Raw genomic sequence first — 27,165 nt, 5'->3', positions numbered from 1 at the left:
CCTGGGCTAGCGTGTGCAGATTTGGTCTCCTTACTTAAGGAAGGATGTACTGGCATGGAGGAAGTGCCGAGGAGGTTCACAAGGTTCATTCCGGAGTTGAGGGGGTTGGCTAATGAGGAAAAGCGGAGTAGATTGATATTCATTGAAATTCAGAAGGGGGGGAATCTTATAGAAACATATATTATGAAGAGAATCCATGAAATGGAAATAGATGGGATGTTTCCACTGTTAGGTGAAACTAGGACAAGAGTGCACGGCCTCAAGATTAGAGGAAGCATGTTTAGAACTGAACTGTGGATGAATTTCTTCACCGAGAGGGTTGTTAGTCTATGGAATTCCTTGCCCAGGGAAGTAGTTGACACTACTTCAGTAATCGCTTTTAAAGTTAAGGTAGCATTTTTATTACCCCAGTATTTGGTCAGTTATATAAGGCTAACTTTGTGCATTTACTGGAGAGGATAAGGCAGGACCTCCAGCGATGGGGAGACCTTCCAATTTCCTGGCTGGGTAGAATAGCACTAATTAAAATAAATGTCCTGCCCCATCTCCTATACCCTATGAGAATGCTTCCGGTGATGCTGCGGAGGCTGGCACTACGTAAATTATATGGCTGGTTGGGTTCCTTTATCTGGAATCACAGATGGCCCCTCATTAAGCTGAAGAATCTACAGCTTCCACAGGCAAGGGGAGGATTGGACTTCCCAGATTTTTAGGAAATATAAGTTAAGTTCCCTATTAAGTTACATTGCGGATCAGACAAGACCCAATCAGCTATCAATCTGGCTGGACTTTGAGCCTTCTCAAGTAAAATACCCACTTATTAACCTTTTATTTTCGGACAAGATGAAAATCATTACGGATCACTGTAAAAACCCTATAATACTAAACACAATTAAAGCTTGGAATATAATGCGGCAAAATGAAGGCAACTCACATGAAACATCCCCCTATGCGCTGATAGTGGGAGCATGGGGATTCCAATCGGGGTTTACAGATGCCACTTTTAAACTCTGGAGATCCAGGGGTATCTCATGTCTAGGGGACCTATTTAAAGATGGGGTCCTGATGTCTTTTGAACAGCTGCGTCAAATTCGGATTACCTAATGGAGACCTCTATCGATACTTCCAAATTCGAGATTATACACAGAAGACGACTACGTTATTAGATAGTCTTTATAAATCAGATGGAGAATGTAGAGTATTACAACCAACGGGGGTATCCTCCATCAGTACTATTTATCATTTACTACATGATGAAGTATCGGGAGATATGGACAATCTGCTTAAAACATGGGGTCAGGAATTGGGACTAGAAATCTCTATAGACACGTGGAATGACATTTGGGAAAACGCCAGAAGAATCACCATCTGTAACAGAACTCAGGCTATCCAGCTGAAGATACTTCTAGGGCCCATATAGTACAGGATCGATTGGCAAAATTTAAGGCAGGAGCATCTCCAATGTGTCCCAAACGTAAAACAGAGGTGGGCACTCTTATACATTGCCTATGGACCTGTCATAAGATTGGTAGATACTGGACTAAAGTAGCAAGTACCCTGACAGAAATTTTAGGAACGGAAATTAAAGTGGACCCTGTATCTCTCCTTTTGGGCTTTTCGAACTTTCCCTCCCTGGATATGCATGGGAAGAGACTATTTTCTATTCTCTCTCTTTCTGTGCAAGGAAAAATATTTTGTTAAACTGGGTGGCTGAGGGCCCCCCTGGACTTTCAAATTGGCACAGATTAATTATGGAGTGTATTCCCCTTGACTTCCTTACAAATATGGTGCACCGAAAGACCGAATTATTTTATAAAATGTGGCAGCCCTTCTTGAATTATATGAATACAGATATTTCGGCTATCCTAACAAGGGCTTTTATTTAATTAAGATTACGAACCTGGCTGGCCCCTTGGGAGAGGAATCCCGCACAAATACGGGTTTTGTTACATTTCATGTTAACACATCCCGAACATGTATCTCACTACCAAATTTCTATGATATCTGTTTTTTTTTGGGTTTTTTTCTCTTTCTCTTATTTGAAGAATGTAAGAGACTTAAATATACACTCTGGTTAGTTGTAGGTTAGATTAGTAGTTAGTTGAGTTTTGTTTTTTTTCTTTCTCTGTATTTTTCTTTTGTTAAATTTTGGTTATTATATATTTAAGATTTAATTGTATATCAATGTTTGTACTTGAGTTTGTTTATTTTTGTAAACTTGTAAAAATGTTAAATTTCTAATAAAAATATCTATATTAAAAAAAAGTTAAGGTAGATACTTTTTCAAAAAAATAAAGGAATTAAGGGATCGGATGAAAACACAGTAAGTGGAGCTAAGTCCATGAAAAGATTAGCCATGATCTCGCTGAGTGGCAGAGCAGGCTCGAAGGCCGGACAGCCTACTCCTAGTTCTTATGATGTTCTAAGGTGCATGTAGCACCTTAGGGGGTATGAATCAGTGAATAAACAATTGTTTCTGCCTGCAGTAAGTGGAGCATAGCAATACAAATGTTTAATCGCTATTGCTTCTAGCTAAAGAAAGACTCTAACCATTATATAACGTATTGTCAGCATTGCCTTTCAATTGTTTTCTGCCATTATATTTCTCTATCGTTCCAGTAAATACATTCATGCCATTAGTAACACGGCAGTGAGTTCCACATTTTTACTACTCTTAAATAAATTAGCTTCTCATTACTTCTTTACTGGCAGTATTAACAAGTTAATAAGACATAGGAGCAGAATTAGGCCATTCGACCCATCCAGTCTGCTCTGCATTTGATATATTCCTTACCCCAATTTTCATACTTTCTCTCCATAGCCCTTCAACCCGTTACCAATTCAAAATCTGTCCAACTCCTCCATAAACTTCCTCATTGTCCCAGCAGCCACCGCACTTTAGGGTATCAAATTCCACATGATTCACAATCCTTTGGGAGAAGTAGTTTTAAATTTAAAATAGTTTTTCAACTCAGTCTTAGGAAACAGGGTAGCAAATTTAAAACTATCACCTCTCACCCAAGAATGCCCCAAAAGAGAAAGCATCTGCTCCACGTCTATTTTATCCACACCTTTTATCATCTTGATACCTCAATTTGATCTCCCCTCATTCTCCTAAAATCCAGAGAATATAGGCCTAAACTGTTCAATCTCTTCATACAACAAAGCCCTCATTTCTGGGATCAATCTAGTGAAACTCCTCTGAGCTGTCTCCAATGCCACTACATCTTTTGCCAAATAAGAGGACCAAAAGCCTCACAATACTCCAGGTGCAGTCTCACCAATATCTTTTATAGCTGCAACAATACTTCATTTCCTTTGTATTCTTTAGCTATAAAAGCCAACATTCCATTTGTCTAGTTTATTATCTGTTGTACCAGCATGCAAGTGTTCTGTGACTCATGAATGATTATGCTTACATCCCTCTGTACCGAAGCATTCTAAAGACTCTCCCCATCAAAATAATATTTAGCCTTTCCACTTTTGCAGCTCAAATGTATAACCTTGCTTTTCTCCACGTTAAAATCCATCTGCCACATTCCGACCAACTCTCTTAACCTATGTATATCCATTTATAAGGTTCTAATTTCCTCATTGCAATTTACCATCCCGCCTATTTTTGTGTCGTCCACAAATGTGGCTATAGAGCCTTCTATTCCTGTATCCAAGTTGTTAATGTAGATTGTAAATAGCTGGAGTGCACAGACTGAACCTTGTGGCACCCTGCTAGTTACATCTTGCCATCTAGAAAAAAAAATTATCTTGTCTCTACGTCTTCTGTCCATCAGCCAGTCATCTATTCAGGTTAATAAATTACCCCTAATCCCATAAGATTCAACCTTAATGACTCTCTAATTTACAATTCCCAACTCTGATCTTACTACTGGACACACCTCCACATCTACCCTAATGAGCCAGTTGTAACTTTGTAGATTTTCTCCATCTTCTTGATGGAGAAAGAGCCCCAGCCCATTCAATCTTCCCTGAAGGAGGAACAGTGTTTGCAATTCTGGTTTCCTTCCCATTATAAGGAAGTTGTGCAACTTGAAAGGGTTCAGAAAAGATTTACAACGATGTCGCCAGGGTTGGAGGATTTGAGCTATAGGGAGAGGCTGAATAGGCTGGGGCTATTTGCCCTGGAGTGTCAGAGGCTGAGGGGTGACCTTATACAGGTTTATAAACATCATGACAGGCATGAATAGGGTAAATAGACAAGGTCTTTTCTCTGGGGCGAGAGAGTCCAGAACTAGAAGGCACAGGTTTAGATTGAGGGGGGGGATAATTTAAAAAGGGACCTATGGGGCAACGTTTTTACACAAAGGGTGGTGCATCTATGAAATGAGTTGCCAGAGGAAGTGGTGGAGGCTGGTACAACATTTAAAAGGCATCTGAATGGGTATATGAATAGGAAAGATTTAAAGGGATATGGGTCAAGTGTTGGCAAATTGGACTACATTAGGTTAGGATATCTGGTCGACATGGATGAGTTGGACCAAAGAGCCTGTTTCCATGCTGTACATCTCTAGGACTCTATGACTGAAGTGTTAGAGCATGTACTTTAAAAGCACTAACATAGATTCTTGAAAAATAATTCACACCAAGGCTTCATACTGACTGGTATTAAAATAAAATGTACCTACCCGGCAACCAACACGTATTTTCCATCTGGCTGTTCCTTCAGTCTGTCCAAGGGAGATAATTTGACTTTTGCTTTATTCCAACCATAGGCTTCTATTTCTGACTGGAGCAGGCCAATCTCTTTGGCTAGGACATCAATCGGTTTTGGAGTCTGCGCTCTGGATATCTCAATGTCACTGAAAACATTTTGAGTGAATAAAAAAACCAGCAAATGAATTTGATTTAGAACTAAAATGCACACACACCAGAAGCAAGTACTCCTAATATTATTAATTTTTTGTGGCTAGATTAGATATTAGGTAGTGAATACAATGTTTTGTTGAACCATACCAAAGGGATAGAAGGTAAGTTAATTTTGATTGCTTACCTGGGGACAGGTGAGATGGGCTGCAATTTGAGAGGGCGAAGATTCCACTTTTTGTGCTGTTGCTGTTTTAGCCATCTGTTGCTGCTTTCAACTGTATTCTATGTGAAGTATACCAATAAATTAAGTGTTTAGACGAAAAACAACAAGCCCATAAAAACCTGTTTGTTCAGTTACACCAATTATTTGTGAAATACTTGTCCATTTACAAAGGGGTGAAACTGGTCTTTTCACAATGATGTGTTACAGGAGGTATCTTATGATAACAATAGCTTTTTAAAAATTCACTCATGGGATTTGGCTGTCATTGGCTGGCCAGCATTTATTGTCCATCTGCAGCTGCCCTTGAGATGACTGCTGCAGTCCAAATATTCTAGGATCATCCACAATGCCATTTGGCAGGGAATGAGGTGGTCTCATTAAAACACTTTTTTGGGTCATCACAAGGTAGAAACTGAGTGAATATGCCCTCTGGCTAGAGAATCTAGAACACTAAAGAATCAATCATATAAGGCTGAGATATGGAGATATTTCTTATTTAAGAGGATTATGAATCTTTGTAATGCTGTACCCCAGGGGACTGAATATTCAATTCGTACATTTAAGATTGAGATAGATTGATTTTTGGTCTCTAAGGGAATTGCATAGGTTGAATCCTGCTCCTTTTTTCTTAAAAAATGTTCTAATCAGTAACACCACCATCTCCTGCAAGCTGTTAGCCACAAGAAGGTTGAACTTGTGGCTAATGAAAATTGAGGTCACAGAAGTGTAGACCACAAGAAATAACACAGGTACAATCATCAGAAGCAACCCAAAGCACATTTCCAATAACCTCTCATGTGACTTAACTCACAAAACAAAAAAAGTTGAGCTTGAAGCTAGTGCTGTAAATTGCTTATATAATGGCTTTTAAGTCAGAAGTTAGAGCCCAGCCAGATTGACAGCTATATTTCCTGCCTTTAATGATACTATAATTTTATTAACTGAATTTAGTTTCTCCCATCTGACAGAATCAGATTGCAATAATGACACTGAAGCAAGTAGAAGACAGCCATTCTATCCACAAACCTGTTCTGTCAGTCAGTTGGATTATGGTTAATTTATATCTTAATTCTACTTATCTACATTTGTAATGTTTACCAACAAAAATCTGTCAATATTATGTTTGGAATTTGCAATTAACCTACCTCTGTGAGAAAAAGTTCTCTCTGACCATACCTCTGCAATTCTCATCCAAATCATTTATAAAAATAACTAACAGTGGACCCAGCACTAATCCCTATTGCACATGGCTGGTTGCAGCTTCCAATTTGAAAAACAACCCTCTACCACCACCTTCTGTCTTCTACCATCAAGCCAATTTTGCATTTAATTGGCTCTCTCTCCCTGGACCCCATGAGATTTAACCTTACTCGGCAACCTAATACATGGAACCTTGTCAAAGGCTTTGCTAAACTTCATGTGGATAATATCTACTACACTGCCCTCATCTACTTCCTTGGTCACCCCTGCAAAAAGCTCAATCAAATTTGAGACACACCATTTCCCTTGCACAGAACCATGCTGACTATCCCAAATGAGATCTTCCCTAAAACCCCATATTACAACCCTATTACGCCTGTAGATCTTGTCTCTTAGAATCCCCGCTAACAACTTACCCACAACAGATGTTAGGCTCACCGGTCTGTAGTTCCTAGGTATTTCCCCACAGCATTTCTTAAATAATGGCACAACATTATAGCCACATTCCGATCTTAGGGCACCTCGTCCAAGACTATCAATGATACAAATATCTCTGCTAGGAGCCCCACACTTTCCTCCCTAGCCTCCCAAAAAGTCCTGAGATACATTTCAACAGATCCCAGGGATTTATCTACCTCAATGCATTTTAAGAGTTCCAGCATCTCCTCTTCTGTAAGCAGGTCTCTCTTCAAGACATCACCATGTATTCCCCCAAGTTCCCGAGGATCTATACCTTTCTCGACTGAATACTGACAAGAGGTATTCATTTAGGAGCTCACCCATCTTTAGTAGCTCCCACATAAACAACCTTGTTAATCTTTAAGCGGCCCTATCTCGTTAGTTACCTTTTTGCCCTTTATGTATTTGTAGAATTTCTTTGGATTCTCCTTTACCTTATCTACCATAGCCATCTCATGTCCCCCTTTTGTCCTTCTGATTTCTTAAGTGTACTCCAACACCCTCTGTATTCAAGGAATTCAGTTGATCCCAGGTGCCTATACATGTCATCAGCCTCCTCCTTTTTCTTGACCAGAACCTCTAACTCTAGTCAACCAGGGTTCCCTACTCCTGCTAGCCTTTTCACTCTAAGAGGAACATGCTGTATAATAGAATGTATCTGTAAATGCAAATGCATCCCATAGACTTAAATGCGTGCGCGCGTGCAGGAGAGAGAATGAGAGTGTGTGTGTGTGTGTGTTTGTATTTGTGCAAGCTTGGTAAAGTGTGCGTGAGTGTGATGGAGTACGAGTCTGTAAGAGGGTGCGTGGGCGAGAGTGTGGAGGGTGTACACGTGCGTGTATGAGAGAGGGTCTATGTGAGTGCACGTGTAACCTCATTACCTCTGGAGATCTCCCATGCACAGCCTCCAACCTCAGTCGGAGAACCCTGCACCACCTGATTCTATTTCCTACTAAAGAGTCACAAACCTGACTTCCCTAGTTGACCCATTGTCTCAGCCTGCTCTGAACACCTTGATACCGTCCTGGTGCCCTTAGTCCAGGAACTCCCCACCTACATTCAGGACACCACCCACGCCCTTCACTTCCAAGACTTTTGTTTCCTTGGCCTCCCATGCCTTATCTTCACCATGGACATCCAGTCCCTGTACACATTTATCTGCCACGACAAAGGTCTCCATGCCCTCAGTTTCTTCCACTCATGCTGTCTCAACCAGTACCCTTCCAATGACACCCTCATCTGCCTGGCTGAACTGGCCCTCAACCTTAACAACTTCTCCTTCCAATCCTCTCGCTTCCTCCAAACCCAAGGGAGGGCTATGGGCACTCACATTGCCCCCAGCTATGCCTGCCTCTTTGCCAGTTATACAGCCACAGGTCGCAGCTACACCGACACCATCCTCCACCTTTTCCTCTGCTACATCAATGATTATCAGTGCTATCTCATGCTCTAACAAGGAGGTTGAACAGTTCAATGTCACTAACACATTTCACCCCAACCTCAGATTCACCTGGACTATCTTGGACACCACCTACCCCTTTCTGAACGATTCCATCTCCAGGGACCGACTAACCAGGACATCCACTACAAACTCAGACTCCCACAGCTACCTGGACTACACCTCCTCCCAAGCAAGCCTCCTGTAAAAATACCATCTCTTATTCCCAATTCCTCCGCCACATCCGTTTCCAGGATGACCAATTCCACTGTGGAAAATTCCAGATGGCCTCCTCCTTCAAAGGCTGCAATTTCCCTTCCCATGTGGTTGACAGTACCCTCCAGTCCCCACACCTCTGTCCTTGAACCCCACCCCTCAACACAGCAAGGACGGAACCCCCTGGTCCTCACCTTTCACCCCACCAAACTCTCTACACATGGCATCATCCTCCCACCTACAAACAGACCCCATCACTCGGGATATATTTCTGCCCCCATCCCATCAGCATTTTAGAGAAACCATTCCCTCTGCGACTCCCTGGTCAGATCCACACCCTTCCACCAGCCCACACACCACTCACTGCACTTCCCCTGCCACCACAAGTAGTGCAAAACCTGCACCCACACCTCTTCCCCTCAAATCTGTCCAAGGCCCCAAAGGATCTTTCTACATTCAATAGAAACTTACCTGTACTTCCACAAATGTCATCACCTGTATCTGTTGCACCTGATGGGGTCTCTACATCGTGGAATCAGGATGCCAACTTGCAGATTGTTTCAGAGAATATCTCTGGGACATCCGCACCAACCGACCAGCGGCTGAACACTTCAACTCCCCCTCCCACTCCACCAAGGACATGCAGGTCCTGGACCTCCATCGCCAAACCCTAACCATCCAATGTCTGGAGGAAGAACAACTCAACTTCTGTCATGAGACCCTGCAACCATATGGGATTAATGCGGATTTCACCAGTTTCCTCATTTCCCCTCCCCCCACCTTATCCTAATCCCAAGCCTCAATCTCTGCACCGCCCTCTTGACCTGTCCATAGTCTTTCCCATCCATCTGCTCCACCCATCACCATCTCCCCCACCTTCATGTACCTATTGCATTCTCAGCTAACTTTCCCCACCACCCCCACCTCGACTCTGGCATAAGGGAGATAATGCACCATCCTGGAGTCTCGATCATGGTCACAGAAACATCAGTCTGTGCCCTTGACTAGCCCATCCCTACAATTAACACCTGTTTGGATATTGCAAGACCCTCGTCTACAGCAGAGTCAGTTGTGGTATCACAGACTTGGCAGCTGGTGTCCTACTTCCTTGAGAGGCTATTCCCCCCAAAACAGTATAACTGTTTGAGGGGGCAACAAGCACAGGAAACTCCTGCATTACCTGCCTGCTTCTCCCAGTGGTCACCCATCTGCCTGACTGAACTTGTGGTATGATCACATTGTCATAGAGGTGTACAACACAGCCTCAGCCTCCGACACTCCAGGGAAAACAGCCCTAACCTATTCAATCTCTCCCTATAGCTCAAATCCTCCAACCCTCTCAACATCCTTGTAAACTTTCTTTAAGATTAGATTCCCTACTGTGTGGAAACAGGCCCTTCGGTCCAACCAGTCCACACCGACCCTCCTAAGAGTAATCCACCCAGACCCACTTCCCTCTGACTAACGCAACTAACACTTTGGGCAATTTAGCATGGCCAATTCACCTGACCTGCACATTTTTGCGATTGTGGGAGGAAACCGAAGCACCCAGAGAAAACCCACACAGACACGGGGAGAATGTGCAAACTCCACACAGACAGTTACCAGAGGCTGGAATCGAACCAGGGACCCTGGTGCTGTGAGGCAGCCATGCTAACCACTGAGCCACCGTGCCACCCTTTTGTTCACATCGAAATCATTTGTATGAATGACAAAAAGTAGAGGACCCAGCATCAATCCCTGTGACACACCACTGATCACAGGCTTCCAGTCTGAAAAGCAATCCTCCACCATCACCCTCTGTCTTCTACCTTCAAACCAGTTCTGTATCAAAATGGCTAGTTCTCCCTGTATTCCATGAGATCTAACCTTACTAACCAGTCTACAATGAGGAACTATGTCGAACGCCTTACTGAAATCCATATAGATCACGTCCACCGCTCTGCCCTCATCAATCCTCGTTGTTACTTCTTAAAAAAAACTCAATCAAGTTCATGAGACATGATTTCCCACGCACAAAGCCATGCTGACTATCCCTAATCAGTCATGCTAATTAGAGATGTACAGCATAGACACAGACCTTTCTGTCCAACTCACCCATGCCAACCAGATATCCTAAAGTAATCGAGCCACATTTGCCAGCACTTGGCCCATGTTCTTGTAAACCCTTCCTATTCATACACCTATCCAGATGCCTTTTGAATGTTGTAATTGGCCACTGTAACTAGCATCTGTCACAATCTCTAAAACCTTCATTGTTAATTTATCACTTAGTTCTCGTATCATCTTGTCAATCGACACTGTAATATCAAAGATATCATTCGTGAGTTGCTAAAACAAGCAACCTAGGTTGCATTTTTAAATGTCTACGTTCATAGCCTCCTTCTTTCAATTGTCATGAATATCTTGCTTTTAAGAAAACCTATAGAAATACAGTCTCCTATTCGACAACACTTATTTCAGACATCAGTACTTAGTAATATATGATTACTGAGAGTACATAGATCAGTATGATGGAAAAAAAAAGTCTTCAACCTCTCATTTCTCCAGTCGCTGAATTAAGATACAGAACTGGAGGAAGAGGACCATCTGATCGAGATAGAAGAGATTTAAACATTACCAAACCTTAATCTGCATTGCTGCTGTCAGGAGACCAATTCCATCATGTGATGACCCAGGTTCATCTTGCTGAAAATCCTGGTGATTGGAACTTGAAGTAAAACCTGCAGCTGGAACACCACACAAAACAGGTCACTTATTTATAAACTGAGATATACAATTTCTTCCTTAAAAGTCCTGTAATGATCTTGAACCAGAATCAAGTCTATCCAGGAGCATTTGTAAGGGAACCAGTCCATCAGCTTTTCACCCAAAGTGTCTGCCTTGTCCCAGTGGTCAATTTACAAACATTTCAAAGGGGGAAAAAAAACTCCTATGTTTTCAAATTTCCTTTGCACTCGTACCTTAAAGCTCAACAAAGACAATTCTTTAACCTTTTTCTTTCCTTGGGATTAAGAATTCTCTCATCTTCTGTAACAAACAGCCTCAGTGAGTTACGAAGTCAGCTGTAGGTCACTGGTAACATTCTTGGCTATAAAGTGCTTTGCAAAGTTCTGAACTCAAGCAAGATACCATATAAATAGAAGTCTTTACCAAATCACTTTTCATCAACTGCTTAGTCCACAACCAAACTTAAGGCTGTTGCCTCTCAGCCAGTTCAAACTGCTCTTTACCTGGTAAATTGTAGGCGATTATGGTTGTGTCAGCTTTTAACCAGTCTTCTCCAAGTCCCTCTGGTGCGGGACTGGTCACCACCAACACATCACTTTGATGGCACTACCACAAAAGTTAAAAAAAATCTTTTTTAAAATTGTTTACTCAGCAGTGGTCAAGAATTGAGAGAATTCAGGAACTTAATTTTTAAAAAGCCAGTATCGGTGGAACATTGCATTGTTAGTGGGCAAGATATTGAACAGAGGTCTCCTTTTCCTCCTTCAATGATTCAAGGATGGGATAATCAAGAACTGATCAGGGTCAAAGGCATTCTTTCACACAAGTCACAACATTTATTATAGTCTCCATATAAATCAAAACTTTTTAAAATATAGTTGGATTTTACAGTAACAATTGGAGATGATGGCATAGTGGCAATTTTACAATATCAGTAACCCAGAACCTCAGGCGAGGTTCTGGAGACAAAAGTAATTCAAAAAAAAAGTTTAAATATCTGAAATTTCAAAAACCAGCCTAATAGAGTCAGAGATGTACAGCACGGAAACAGACCCTTTGGTCCAACTCGTCCATGCCAACCAGATATCCCAAGCCAATCTAGTCCTACCTACCAGTAACCGGCCAATATCCCTCCAAACCCTTCCTATCCATATACCCATCTAAATGCCTTTTAAATTATACTAGCCTCCACTACTTGCTCTGGCAGCTTATTCCACAAGCACGACCCTCTGCATGAAAAAAAGTTGCCCCTTATGTCTCTCATATCTTTCCCCTCTCACCCTAAACATATGCCCTCTAGTTCTGGTCTCCCTCACCCCAGGGAAAAGACTTTGCCTATTTACCCTATCCATGCCCCTCATGATTTTATAAACCTCTACTAGGTCACCCCTCAACCTTCGACGCTGCAGGGAAAACAGCCCGAGCCTATTCAAACTCTCCAACCCAGGCAACATCCTTGTAAATCTTTCTGAATCCTTTCAAGTTTCACAATATTTTTCCGATAGGAAGGAGACCAGAACTGCATGCAATATTCCATAAGTGGCCTAATCAATGTCCTGTACATTCCCAACAATGACCTCCCAACTCCTGTACTCAATACTCTGACCAATAAAGGAAAGTATATCAAATGCCTTCGTCACTATTCTATCTACCTGCAACTTTACTTTCAAGAAGCACCCATGTAACCATTGTTGATTTATTGTAAAAAGTAACTTGCTTCACAGAAGGAGTTGCCTCTGGACAATTAGGGATGGACAATAAATGTTGGCCTAGGTAGCAACGCAACCAAAATTATAGACTATTCAATTGGCGACATACTCTAAACTACAGTAAGGAAATTCCCCACTTAGCTTTGAGTATGAACAAAAGTTTCTGACTACAATTATATCTTACACCAGCTCTTAAGTATGCTTTATTCTCAAGGAAATAGTCAGTGTACTCCCAGCATCTCAAGACTTGCATCATTGTTCCATTCTGAACCTGGTAACTTCTAATCCCAAAACTGATATTTACTGTGGGTTATACTGAAGCTTCCTTTAAATCTTCATGAACTGTCACTTCAATCTGAGCATAAGCTCGCACCAGTGTTTGTCACTGACCAATAACATCAGTATTTTCTCAGAGATTCAGTGATATCTTAGGAAACCTGCAATCCTACATCATAGTGTCTTCAATTGATTGTTCTAATGGCATTGGGAATTATGTAAGCCTTGCATCCAGGTAGAAATGCAAAGTATTTATCTTCTAAACCCAAAATTCCACTCTCTCATAATTAAATGGACTGCTTAAATTGTAATTGTTTATAAAACCTGACAGTCATAACACCTCTCCCTGTGAAACTAGAAGACTAACGGTCCACCCACAGATAGCACAACTACGCATGCCATTGTCAAGAGATGTGAACAACTTGCACCTTCAAACCTATAAGTTAACTGGAGTTCACTGTCCTTAAATGAACCAACACAACCAGGCTTGTTGTCAGGCAGAGTTCAAAGTTTACAAGACTCTTCTTACACTAGTTTACCTAGAATTAAAGATGACAATTCATAACAAATATATAAAAACCTTGTGCATATAACAACAACCATGCTCTGTTTACAATGCATTTGGAAAGGTGCATGGACAGGAGCAACATAAATGCAGGGTTTCTTTCTCCAGAACAGGAACACAAGACTCAAATCATATTTCCGTTTCTGTGTTGTATCTCTCTAATAAGGAAACTAACAAGGCTCAAGAGGCACAATCAATATTGCAACATCCATTCTAAGCTGACATGGCATGCAAAATAATAGCATGCTTAAATTTCTTTTTCCAGATGTTATTTTATTGAAGCCCAAGTTGTGCCACTGTTGAGAGTTTGGAGGGCTGCATTGTCGGTCTTTAAACCACACTCTCCACTGACTACAATCTTTCAACCTCAACTCCATTAAAAAAATTAAAATATTAGGCCATCATTTTGAGAAAGTTTAGAGCCTTAAAATTTGTCCTTAAACATTTAGACTAAAATGTAACTTTGAATTACAGAACACATTTGCTGCACACTAGAACATGGACATGCAGGGAGGGTAAAACAATTAAGAACATTTGCCTTAACATCAGTGAATCTGCATAAACAGGGCGAGTGATAACATTCACAGTTGTTCCTTTGAGAAATTAATAACAATGTTTGATTATGAACTTGAAACGAAACTCTATCAATTAACTTCTGTCCCAAATTACTTTCCTTCACTATTATAAGTCTAGTTCAGAACATGCAGTGCTTTTGTTAACTTTTTGTGTTTGTAACAGTACAGCCTTTGTAAGCAGTGTCTCAAAATAGTTTATGATAGCACAACGGATTAGCCTGCTAGGGCTCTTGAAGAGCTGATGTTCTACTCTCCTGGGTTATTAGAACCCAGTTAGTTTAGCTTATAGGTACCAGTGTTATGTTGTAACAGTGATGCTATTAGTAAAGGAAGATTAAAATTAAACTAAACTGTTAGGTTTGTTTTATTCCAGACTACCAAAGGTACAATCTCCGGGTCGAACTAAGAGAGGCTTACAGGTTGGGCTCATAAGGAATTCCCTGGACCGCCTTAAATCTGTACTTTATCAATTTGGCACTGCGAACAGAGGTCCAACAAGGGAAACGTTTGTGTAAAACTGGAAAAAACAGGCTCCACCTAAGGGTCGGACTCGAGACCAATGGGTTCACATGATAAGATTACACCTCAATCGCTCTTGGTCTACATCTTTGTGTGCTGCTTCCTCCATTTCATTCTCAAGGTACCCTGACGGAACGCTAAATGAGATCGTTTAAGTATGTACTAAAAAAAGAAACTGTCAGGGTTTAGAATGTTGAGAACGTTTTGCAGAAATCACTACCCTTGCTGTTCGTTGTTGGGTTGTTGATTAGTGAAAGGTTCAGGTCGAGGTTATCTTCAAAAATGTGAGAGAGAGACAGACAGACAGACACACACAGCGCTGATTCCCTGCAGCTTGCAGAAAGTTTAACCCTTTGAGATTCGTTTTGGATGCACATTTGCTTGGTGAGTGAACGTTTGTGTTTTGTGGGTTGGAGCCCACGTAAATCAGTAGTTTTGTGAAGATTAAAACTAGGTAGGATACATTTGGGTGCGACCCTAGCTAAGATGGAAGACAACTGTCCCCTAACAGAAATAATAAGTCTGTACCCTAATTATGAGAAACAATTAAGGAGAATATCGGCTGCAGCCGCTCAACAGTATAAGGATTGGCCTCTAGGAGGCACACATGATTTGACTCTACTCATTAAAATTCAACAAGGGATTTGGGAAAAAAGAAAGAAAAGTAAGCAGAGAGAAGGCATATCAGTGTGGAAAAAGGTAGCTAGGGAAAAACGGAAAAAATCCATGCAATCATCATGGAGACAAACTGTATTAAAAGTAGAATTAGTCCATTAACTGAGGATGGAACTGAACTAAATTGGATAGAACTAAAAGCAAAATGTGAAGCAGATGACTTAGAAGCAAAATTGGAATTGGCTAGGGAGAAAATAAAATGGAAAGCAAAGATTCAGAACCTATGCTGAAACGTCAAAGAAAAGGAAAACTGGTGAATAAACAACAGACTGCAGCCACGCAGGATGAGACTGACAACAAAGACTGTTCCTTACACCCGACCCGACCCTCTCCTAAAAACCCATTACTAAAGAACCCTGATCCACCTGCGGATGAGAAATGGGCACTGATTTGGAGGAGGAAATATTTTATGCCTCTCGTCCTGTGAGCTGACCTCCTCCGGTTCCCCCCTCAAAACTCATCCACAGTATGGCCAAGGCAAACACGATTCACAAAACAAAAAGTTGCCTGAACTCCCCTCCCTACTCTGAGGACGGACGTGCCAAGACCCGTGCCCTTCCCTGAACTGTTCAGCTGAATAAGGATTCAGCTTACCATGAACCCGTTGGCCACCACAGTGGGAGTGAATTAAAACGTGGAGGGAACACAGAAGAGACTCCTTTGATTTTCACTCTCCCAATACTAATAAATCCCAAAGATATTGATAAATTGCAATCAAGGTTTCAGGACCTTCAGTCCTTGCACTCACCCTGATGTGGGAGGGCCAAAGAGAAATTTCCCAAATAGAAGAGTTCCTAACCCACAGGCCCTGAACCCAGGACAAGCCCAATTTGTGGATCTTTATCAACCATGGAAACCTCATGAACTCTCAAGAATTATCAATAAGGCTCCAGATTATGGAAAGAATCCAGAAGGATTTGTTAATTACATTAAGAGGATTAGGACCATTTATAATACTGCCTCCCAAGACCTACTTCCCCTTTCCCCTGAAAAATGTGCTGAGTTCTTAGAAATTGTAGTGTAATAATCATACATGGCTTGTAGTCCAGCACCTGACCGAACCTATCAAATCAGATTGGATTATTACCTGTCTCCACCAAGCAGTGTGTCATGCAGTTGATGTGGGTAAAGTCTTAACATGTAAACCCAGCTCAGGCAAAGGGGCTGAGGAGTTCCTTACCCGTTTTAAGGAATGCTATGGTGCTTACTCTGGTGACGCTAACAAACCACAAAGGTGATCACTCCAACTTAATGCCCTATGTATGACTGTCTTACCTGATCAGTACAGAAAGCTATTAAAAACCACAACGTTCACTGGCAAGATACTGAGGTTGCACAATTCAGCCGAGAGGTCTGTTACTTCTGGGAACTAAAAGGATCCCAACAGTAAGGCTACCATCAGCAAGGTCAAAAACGAACTTGCCCAAACTACAGGAGCTAAACCTAAACTTAGGATTCAAAATAGACCTTAACGTCTGTGCAGTCAGTCAGGCTATCAAATGGAACCCTCATACCATCATCCAGTATGAGAGGACAGTAGGACTGGTACCATGTATTCACAACATCCCAATGGATCTTGGAGTCCTCCTATATATCCTCCATGATGCCCCTTACTCCCTTCACATCCTCTCACTACTCTTTAGAACCTCCCCCCACCCACTAGAATCCCCCAACAATCACACATTTGTTTCAACTGTAATCAACTAGGACATTGGTCCAAGAACTGCCCTTTCCCAAAGCAGCCCCCGGTTGATCACCAAAGTGGAAGCAGCTGGCAACCTCTTGGTCACCCTTCCCAACTTAGCATACAAAACCTTTCCCCATCCTTGACACTTGTGCTACAGCTGTTTTTGCCCTGCAACAAGGCTCCTCTTGGCACCCTGTTGCATTTTATTCTACTAAGCTTGACTCTGTTGTTCAGGGTATGCCTTCCTGCATCCAGATTCTCCCTGCCATCCAAACTATAGTAGTGGCTGCCTCTAATATAACTTTACATCAAAATGTAGGAATCCTGAAGAAGGGCTTATTCCCGAAACTTCGATTCTCCTGCTCCTCAGATGCTGCCTGGCCTGCTGTGTTTTTCCAGCACCACATTTTTCAACTCTGGTCTCCACATCTGCAGTCCTCACTTCCTCCTAGTTGATCAAAATGTAGAAGTCCTTACCTTCCATTCTGCGTTTCCTGCTTACCTCTAAACATACTCAACACCTCACTGCGGCTCGTCTCTGTTGCTATGAGATTTCATTTCTTCAGAATCGGCTTCTCTATTTTAAATATTACTCTAACATTAACCCCGCTACATTCCTGCAGGAAGACCCTCTTGAACTACCAGATCCTCCCAGTGATCGTGTTCACATAAACGACCTTGTTACTAAATCACATCCTAATCTTATGGATCAGGTTCTTGTTAATGCAGACCTTACACTTTATGTCGCTGGTTCTTCTTCTATCTCTCCAGAGGGCAAACGCATGTCAGGATATGCGATTGTCACTTTGCCCCATACCGTAGAAGCTTATTCTGTCGACCCACCTTGTTCCGCCCAATAAGCTGAATTCCTTGCTCTCACCCGTGCCTGCATACCTGCTGAAGGAAAGTCAGCTAGTATCTACACTGATTCCCATGATGTGAATGTGCCCATGATTTTGATCAACTCTGGCTTCCTTGCCTCATCAGGAAACAGTGTTCTCAATGCTACCTATGTTACTAATCTCCTCAGTGCTATTCAATTTCCCTCTCAATTGGCAATTATCTAATGTTCTGCGCTCTTCTCTGATGCTTCCAATGTCACTAAAGGCAACAATGCCACTGATGCAGATGCTAAGAAAGCAACTTTTGAGCAAAAAGACATGGTTACTCAAATGACGAATAGGAAACCAAAGGGAAACTCTCCTATTTCCTCTTCTGACACTTGACCATGTCTGACAGAGCAAATACGGACCCATCAGGGGGATGACTCTGATGAGGAAAAACAAAATGGACGAACTATGGTTGTTATGCAAATAGCTTTAGGTTATGCTGGTAGGACAGACATGTTTGCCTGACTGTCTTTTGCCTATTTCAGTTGATTATGTTCGTACACATGTAGGTAAGGAGGGAATGGTGGACAGAATTCTCCAAACTTGGTGGAATCCCCACCTGCAAGAAAAAGCAAGACAAAAAGCTGCAAATTGACAAATTCGTCAAAAGCATAAACCCAGGAAAGGAGTAAAGTGTCCACCAGGTGAAACTCCCTTACCACGTGCACCTTTTGATACTAACCAGTTAGATTTCATAGAATTACCTAGATGTCATTGTTTTAAGCATTGCTGGCTGACAATCAATGCATTTAGTAAATGGATTGAAGCTTATCCTTTTACTAACTGCACAGCAACAACGACTTGTAAAATTCTACTAAGGGAAATCATACCCAGATTTGGAATACCAGTTACGGTCTCTTCCGATAATGGCCCCCACTTCTGTGCAGAACTAAAGAAGGCACTATGTAGGAGCTTGAATAGGAATTAAAAATTCCATTGTGCCAACCATCTCCGAGCAGCGGTTATTGTAGAAAGAGCCAATAGTACCTTAAAAGGTCAGCTAAGCAAGTTGGTAGAAGACTGCAAGTACTCCCAATTGCCCTTGTTAATAATGAGAACCATGACAGAAAAAAAAAGGGATTCTCAGCTGCTGAACTGATAATATGGAAAGCCCTGAGGACTCCATAATCTGCATCATTAACTGCCCAACAAATTGTTAATGTGCATGTCATGGCAGAAGAGATGCACAGGTACCTGATTAAGCTAACCAAAGCATTACAGTCTTATCATCAACAGGTCAAAGAAGCCTGTTGAGTACCAGGGAAGGAAGAGAGAGCTCCAACGTTTAAAGATATTAACCCTGGTGACTACGTACTATTTAAAGACTAATCATGAAAACTTGGGGCCCTGCTGGAAAGGCCCTTATCAATTTCTTTTGACAACTGAAACTGCAGTAAAGGTAGAAGGACGTTCTTGTATCCCCCTCACAGTCCTAGGTTTAATACTGATGAAAACTCAACCCAAGTACATGCGCCCAAATAAGATCAGCTAAAACTCCAATATGACTGCATAAATGAAACCTGTACTAATACCATTGGAAGTCATGAATGCAGCTACTCAGCTAAAACTCATTTAAACTACTCACATTGTGTATCCAAACATCACTATCCACCTTATTGTCATTCTCGCAACACTCTATATGCCAGTCATCATGAGATGGCACAATTCCATAACCTCATCCGCTCCATCAACTGAAAACTGTTATTTTGAAATGTTTGTCTGTTCCCCTCTCAAAATGAACAGTACAGATTGCAGTATTAAACACACAATGCCGAAATCACCAAACCCTAAGGCACCTATTGCCATGAGACTGATCACCTATGCTTTCTTGAAGGAATCCTCACCTATCTGACCTACCACCACTGACAGAAATACCTTTACATGTTTCCTGTATTCAGTAGCTACTGTAATTAACAAGACAAGCTGGAAAAATGAAGACAGACCAAAAATACTATGCACTCCCAATCCTTCTCCTGTTACTAGTGGTTTCTTTATTCAAGCTAAACCTGCTGATTCATGTGTTATTTGCTCACTCTTCCATCATTCTGATGTATAATGTATGAATAGGACTCACCCACTTATGCAAATCTCTCATTTGTAATGGAAAAACCCCTTTGGTACAAGAAGCGTGTCACTGTGTGAAGTGCACTAACAAACAAAGGAATCAATGTTAACGTTGTTCCACTGTTAGAGTGGTGCGTTGAAAGACTTTCTGGTACCCACGACATGGGGCAAGTGAAACAAAAACTATGTAAAAATATTATCAAAGACACTGGTCGTACTCCTACTCTCTATCCATTAATACACCTTGACAACAGAACGTTTGATAGCACCTACTGTTTACAAGATTCAGCTCTCGATCCGAGTGGACTCATCATTCACTCTCAGATGTGCACCCTTGGAATGCCTTTTAGCCTTCATTGGCTATGCAAAAACAAAGCCTACCCATATTTACCCAATGACTGGTGCTGACGTTGTACCCTAGTACACACCTTACCACTTTTTACCCTCCACCATGAACTACCTAAAATAGATGATGAATGGAACGCCGATCAACAGGTGAATCAGTACAGAACAAAAAGTAGAGGAAAAACAAAACAGGACTTAGACAACGTCTTCCATCAACAAACCTGGTGGTCTAGGTTGCTGGGAGGAGATCTTATTCTTGGCTGGGGTGTTGAGATGGCCCTCAATCAGATACCTGACTTTGCGTATGACATCGAAAAACTTGCCAACTCAACTGCCCACGCTTTAAAGCTGGTGAACAAAGTTACAAGAGACTCGAATGATGACGCTTCAGAATCGGCTAGTGCTAGATTTCCTGCTTGCTAAAGGAGGGGCTTGTTCGGTCATTGGCCTGTAATGTTGCACCTACATCGATGATTTCTCAAAGGACATTTTGGATGACACATATTATCAACAAAACAAGTCAAGACGCAGGGAAGATATCTGCCCCACCGTCATCACATTCATGTGGATGGAGTGTTACTTGCTGGCTACGGTCGCTGTGCGAATAGATCGGATGGGACGTACTGATAGTCCTTGGTCTCACCTTAGTAATATACATTGTCATCGGCTTATGCATGAAATGGACCGTACGTTTACTCCTTGAAAGTGGAGTTGCAGGTAAATAGGATTGTGAAGATGGCACTTGGTATGCTTTCTTTTATTGGTCAGAGTATTGAGTACAGGGGTTGGGAGGTCATGCTGCAGCTCTGCAGGACATTAGTTAGGCCACTGTTGGAATATTGCGCACAATTATGGTCTTCCTATCGGAAAGATGTTGTGAAACTTGAAAGGATTCAGAAAAGATTAACAAGGATGTTGCCAGGGTTGGACGATTTGAGCTACAGGGAGAGGCTGAACAGGCTGGGGCTGTTTTCCTTGGAGCATCAGAGGCCAAGGGGTGACCTTTGAGGTTTACAAAATTATGAGGGGCATGGATAGGGAAAATAGGCAAAGTCTTTTCCCTGGGATCGGGGAGTCCAGAACTAGAGGGCATAAGTTTAGGGCGAGAGGGGAAAGATATAAAAGAGACCTAAGGGGCAACTTTTTCACACAGAGGATGGTACAGGTATGGAATGAGCTGCCAAAGGAAGTGGTGGAGGCTGGTACAATTGCAACATTTAAGAGGCATTTGGATGGGTATATGAATAGAAAGGGTTTGGAGGGATATGGGCCGGGTGCTGACAGGTGGGACTAGATTGGGTTGGGAGATCTGGTCAGCATGGATGGGTTGGACTGAAGGGTCTGTTTCCATGCTGTACATCTCTATGACGTTGCTTTTCGCCTAAGCCAAAGGGGAACCTGGTTAATTGATCCTTGTCTACCCCTGTAGCTCCATGCCCGAACTTCCATGCTGAAATTCAGTATCTTCCAGATTCTGCTCTTCCGGATAACGACTTGCCAGAGGAGGCACTTGACTTATTAAGGATTCAAATCAACTAAATAGACTAATTATACTTATATAAGCTATGTAGTTGTCATGAAATGACAAAAAAAAAGAGGGGGGGGGGTGAAAAAGTTTATAGCCTTAAAACTTGTCCTTAAACATTTAGACTAAAATGCAATTTTGAATTATAGAACACATTTGCTGCACACTAGAAAATGGACAGGCAGGGAGGGTAGAACAATTAAGAACATTTGCCTTAACATTAGTGAATCTGCATAAACAGGGCGAGTGATAACATTCACAGTTGTTCCTTTGAGAAATTAATAACCATGTTTGATTCTGAACTCGAAACAAAACTATCAATTAACTTCTGTCCCAAATTATTGTCCTTCACTATTATCACTAGTTCAGCACTAATGCAGTGCTTTTGTTAACCTTTTGTGTTTGTGGCAATAAAGCATTTGAAAACTTGTGTATAAAGACAGTTTGTTTATGATAGTACAGAGTAGCCTGCCAGGGCTCTTCAACAGCTGATGTTCTACTCTCCTGGGTTATTAGAACCCAGTTAGTTTAGCTTATAGGTTACAACAGTGTTATGTTGTAACAGTGATGCTATTATTAAATGAAGGGGATGATTAAAGTTAAACTAAACTCTAAGAGTTTTTTTTAATTCCAGACTACCAAAGGTACGATCTCCGGGACAAATTACAAGCAGAGGTAAATCTTATTACTGTAACTACCAGACTGAAAAATTACAATGTGGTGATAGACTGGAAGAGTATGAAAGAGAAGAAAGCTTCAGAATTTTTTTTTCCCCCTCTCTTGAATCATTCACAGCTAATGCAAACACTACTTTTAATTCACAGGATATGGGCTTGGCTGGAAAGCAAAGTTTATTTCCTCCATTCTTACTGCCCCCTGTGTGGTAGTTTTTGAATTTCTTGGAATTACTGCTGCTTGTGGTTAAAATGCTGTTAATCCTACAATTTTCAGCTGCTAAAGCCTCCCCGCCATCACAATCCTAGCTTGTTTTACCAGTACACACACTTCTTCCTCTTGGCCTGAAGGTTGTCTCCATGGTATACTTGCCAATTATCCAATGGCAAGGAAAAGGACTATCAGGTTGCAGGGTGGAGAAAAAAAGTTGAAGATGGGAGTGGAAAGAAAAGCTTTGGAGGTGGTACTAAGTCTGGTGCTTTAAAGAATACGCATCTGGGACAACTTCAATTTCCAAATTTACTGTTTGTAACACTGGAGAGATTTCTGAAATCCTTGTTTTGTCATTTCATTTCCACAGATTTAAAAAAATGAATAATTCATTCATAATTTGCAAATAGTTTTTCAATGAAATGGAGGAAAAGTCCCAACCGTTAAAAAAAAATTCTAACTATCTCTGTTGAGAGGGAAATACACCAAACTGTCTAAAGTGAGAACTAACGTCTGTACTAGAAAATAAAACTTGGACACTCTTTTAGATTTTCACATCCATAATGCAAGCAACTCTGCTAAAATGAAAGCAAGTTTTTGAACTGAAAAAGAGTTTGCATTTGTGCCTTAAGCTTGGCAAAACAACCTAAATATCCTTCATGGGAGCATAGTCAGACTTAGGACAAATCATCCAAAAAGGTCGGGAGGAGGATAATTTTAAGTAGCATTCAGGTTATGGGTGGAGGATATTCCAGAGATTAGAGTGCACACAGGCGAAAGCAGAACCAACAATTGTAGGACAAAAAATGGTGGGTTATACATGACAGGTTAAAATTGAAGATGAAGTGATAAGAATTCTCTCATGGTTGTAGGGCTGGAAGAGGCTACAGGATAGAACAGGCCATTCCTTGCAATGATATGAACAATGAAATCATTTGAGGCATTGTCAGACCAGAAACTAATGCAATGAGCTCAAGGGTGATACATTAATTAGAGGTGACGAAGTGCAAGAGAGGGACAGCAGATTTTTGAATCAGCTCACAGTATGCAGAATACTATCATCATTTTTTTTCATGGAAAGGGGCCGGGTTAACCCCCTTTTGAAACTTTAGGGTCCGCAGTGCCTAGCTTTCAAGTTTTGTAATAACGCTTACTTAGAAACTGTATTGTTTCACGCAAAGTCAATTGAAACAGGTTTGCTAAAATCTAAACTTAAAGTTTGTTAATTTTTAATTACTTGCCCGACAGAACATTATGAATTGTCACTATGAATTGTCAGTATTCCTTCCAAATTACTAAACTCCACAAATAATGAAAGAATTCAGAATTTAAACAAAATGATCTAGTGTCCAGGGATTCATCAGCCGGTCTCAAGCGCAAAGCAGCATTACATGCAAGTTGAATTTTTCAAATTCAAAGTGTTCAACAATGTCCTCAATTGCAAATTAATGCCAAATATTTTCAATTCTACATCAAATAAATTCATCAGAAAAATGGGTAGTTTTACATTTGTCAGACCTTAAATCTACAATAAATGGACTGGGAAGTCACACTCAACATGGACTTGAGCATATCATTCAACTTCACAGCTTTAGATATGGTTGACTACATCATCCTTTTCCACCTGGTTAAAAATGAAGAGAAACAGGAGCAGAAATAGACAACACAAACTTCAATCGCGATCCACCTTCAATACAATTATGGCAGATCCTCAAAACAACTTCACTTTCCTTCTCCAGTTCCTTATATCCTTGATTCCCTGAGATCAAAAACCTGCGTCTCTCAACATAAATATATTCAAAGATAGAGCAGAGAATTTCAAAGATTAATAGTCACGCTCTCTCATCTCATTTTGGTGTTAAATGATCACCTCATTACTGAGGTTATGCCTCCTAGATTTCCAGTCGGGGAAGGAATCTGTGTTTCTCTGTTAAGTTCTTTAGAATTTTTATGTTATAATGAGATGGTATTTCATTCTTCGAAACTCCAGAATATATGTGCAATGTCCGCAGTCTCTAGTCATTGGCCAATCTTAATCCATTTTAGCCAACTAATTTTAACTAAAATATCAGCTGAGATGATTTCCTTTCCTATTCCAGTGCCATTACCTCTGGTGTCCACCACAGGCCCCCTCGGATTTCTCATTTAGAGGCTGTCAAATGGGAACAATATCAAATTTTCACATATATACAACCGACGGTCAACTTTATCTCATCACAAACTCTCTCGAATCCTCCACTGTTTTTATCAGATGGCTTATCGGACTCCAAACTGTTCAATTGCCTGGATGGTGCACTTCCAACAATACTCAAGAAGTTCAACATCATCCAAGACAAAGCAGCCTATCGTATTAGAAATCCATCCTCCAACTGTAACATTCACTCCCTTCACAGTGACAGCATAACAAGATGCATTGCAGTATTTTCCACTTTCCATACCTCTTCAATACCTCTTCCACACCACTTTCCATACCTGAAATCTACACAACCTAGAAGGACAAGAATAGCAGATGCTTGGGAACACCACCACCTACAAGTTCCATCCAAGTTGCACACCATTGTGACTTGCAACTACATTGCTGCTCCTTTATTGTCAGTGGACCAAAATCCCAGAACTCATTAACAGCACTGTGGATACCTATAGCACATGGACTACATTAGCTGAAGCTCATCAACACCTTCTCAAAAGCAATTAAGGATGGGAAACAAATGCTGGTCTTGCCAATGCCACCCACATCCCTTGAACAAGTGAAAAAGAATTATTCCAAAGCAGCTTTTATCTGCCCTTTCCCTCGCTCCAAACTTTGAGGATACCTGAACAGACTCTTCATTAATAAGTTATATTTTATTAACTGGGCACAAAAAACATTGACTACAGCAAAATTTCAGGTATAGGAAAAGCACTTGCATTTTTCCTCTCCAGAGATATCCTATAATTCTCTGCAACAACTAAACAGAGCTTCAAGAAAAAAATAGAGGTAAAAAAATCATGTGAACTGAAAGAATGATTTCCACAAATTTTCCCTTTTTTTGCAACATCTTAAATGATTTTCTTGTAGTGCATTTCTGAAATTCAGCTAAAAGGAAATTGCATAAAATAGCAATTGAAAACATTGAGAAATATATTTCACATGGTAAAAACTACTTACTTGGTTTAAGCAATTCCTCACAGAATTTTGTTAACTCTTTTTCTTTGAAGTTAGTTTTAATGAACTATTTGACTGAAACTTCTAAGTAGTGTTTAAACAACAACAAATATTCCTGGAAAAGTTCAGCACGTCTGGCAGCATATGAAAGAAATCAGAGTTAATGTTTCAGAATTCACTGAACTGGAAGCGAAAGGTTTCAGTTTTTATTAGTGTTTAATTTTAAACTGCTTTCTCCTACTTTCAATACCTCACAGGTTGAATGAGGGTTCTTACCAGTTCCATGATGTTTGTGTTCTGCCATTGGCAGTTCACAACTACCATCCCTTTCATCTGTAAAAGTTTCTGCAGGGCTGCTTCTCGTGAACCATTCTCACCTACAATTAAGACCTTCTTTCCAAAAGCACACAAATCTGTAAGACAGGTGTAAAAGGAGTCAATGCACAGTCATGTTTGAGGAATGAAGTGATTCCATGTGGTCTGCCTGCACTTCTCACCTGCTTGTTCCAGTAATTCTATTATTGCACTTGCTGCCGGTGGTACAAAGCATTCATTAAAATTCCCACGGACTAGTCTTCCTAAATTAACATCTGTAATTCTGGTAAGGAAGGACACATGAATAGATTGTTACAAACCAGAATTTTGTTGCAAATCAATTTCCACACAGAACATAGACTCTACGCAACAATAGAGAGTTTATATATTTTCCTGGATATTCACTACAATCCTAGCATGGAGCAGAAAGAAATGTGGGCCAGTCACAAATGCTGTATTTTCAACAGCAGAGCAGGCATTCCAAATGATGTGGGTGAACCTACATCATGGAGACTGCAATGATTCAAGATGGGACATCCCAACTAATTTCTCTGAGTAACTAATGTAGACACTAAATAACGGCTTTGCCCGCAATGCCTGCATTGAGAGAATGTGTTTTGAAAATGAGTTGGCACCACTCCTCTATGAGATTAGCAACCTTCATGCATTTAACTGACAAGTGGTTTTCATCTCCAGACGCCCCTGCTCCCAATGACTGCTTTCCATCAGTCATCACCTTCAATTTATCAAAAATCCTGTTCTCTAACTTGAATCAAGAGTCATTCACCCATCATCCCTCTGCTCATTGACCTATATCAGCTGCTATTGCAGCACAAAATGATAGAACAGTTATACCACAGTAAAAAAAATATTGGCTCACTTCAAAAGCAACTTAGTTTCTTC

At 41.0% G+C, this 27,165-nt stretch overlaps 1 protein-coding gene across 1 annotated transcript in view; it reads right to left on the bottom strand.

Moving 5' to 3' along the window:
* Positions 1–27,165, bottom strand: part of mthfd1l (methylenetetrahydrofolate dehydrogenase (NADP+ dependent) 1 like) — a 171,826-nt gene that overhangs the window by 122,280 nt on the left and 22,381 nt on the right. The window contains exons 6-11 of the mRNA XM_072581340.1: positions 26,445–26,545; positions 26,224–26,360; positions 11,591–11,693; positions 10,983–11,086; positions 5,006–5,103; positions 4,641–4,814 (exon numbers count right to left, since the gene is read on the bottom strand). Coding sequence (XP_072437441.1) covers positions 4,641–4,814; positions 5,006–5,103; positions 10,983–11,086; positions 11,591–11,693; positions 26,224–26,360; positions 26,445–26,545 — 717 coding nt within the window. The remainder of the gene's footprint in view (positions 1–4,640; positions 4,815–5,005; positions 5,104–10,982; positions 11,087–11,590; positions 11,694–26,223; positions 26,361–26,444; positions 26,546–27,165) is intronic.

Source organism: Chiloscyllium punctatum, chromosome 11, assembly GCF_047496795.1.
Source record: "Chiloscyllium punctatum isolate Juve2018m chromosome 11, sChiPun1.3, whole genome shotgun sequence".
In the NCBI taxonomy this organism is placed as follows: domain Eukaryota; kingdom Metazoa; phylum Chordata; class Chondrichthyes; order Orectolobiformes; family Hemiscylliidae; genus Chiloscyllium; species Chiloscyllium punctatum.
This window is presented reverse-complemented; position numbering and strand designations above follow the sequence as displayed.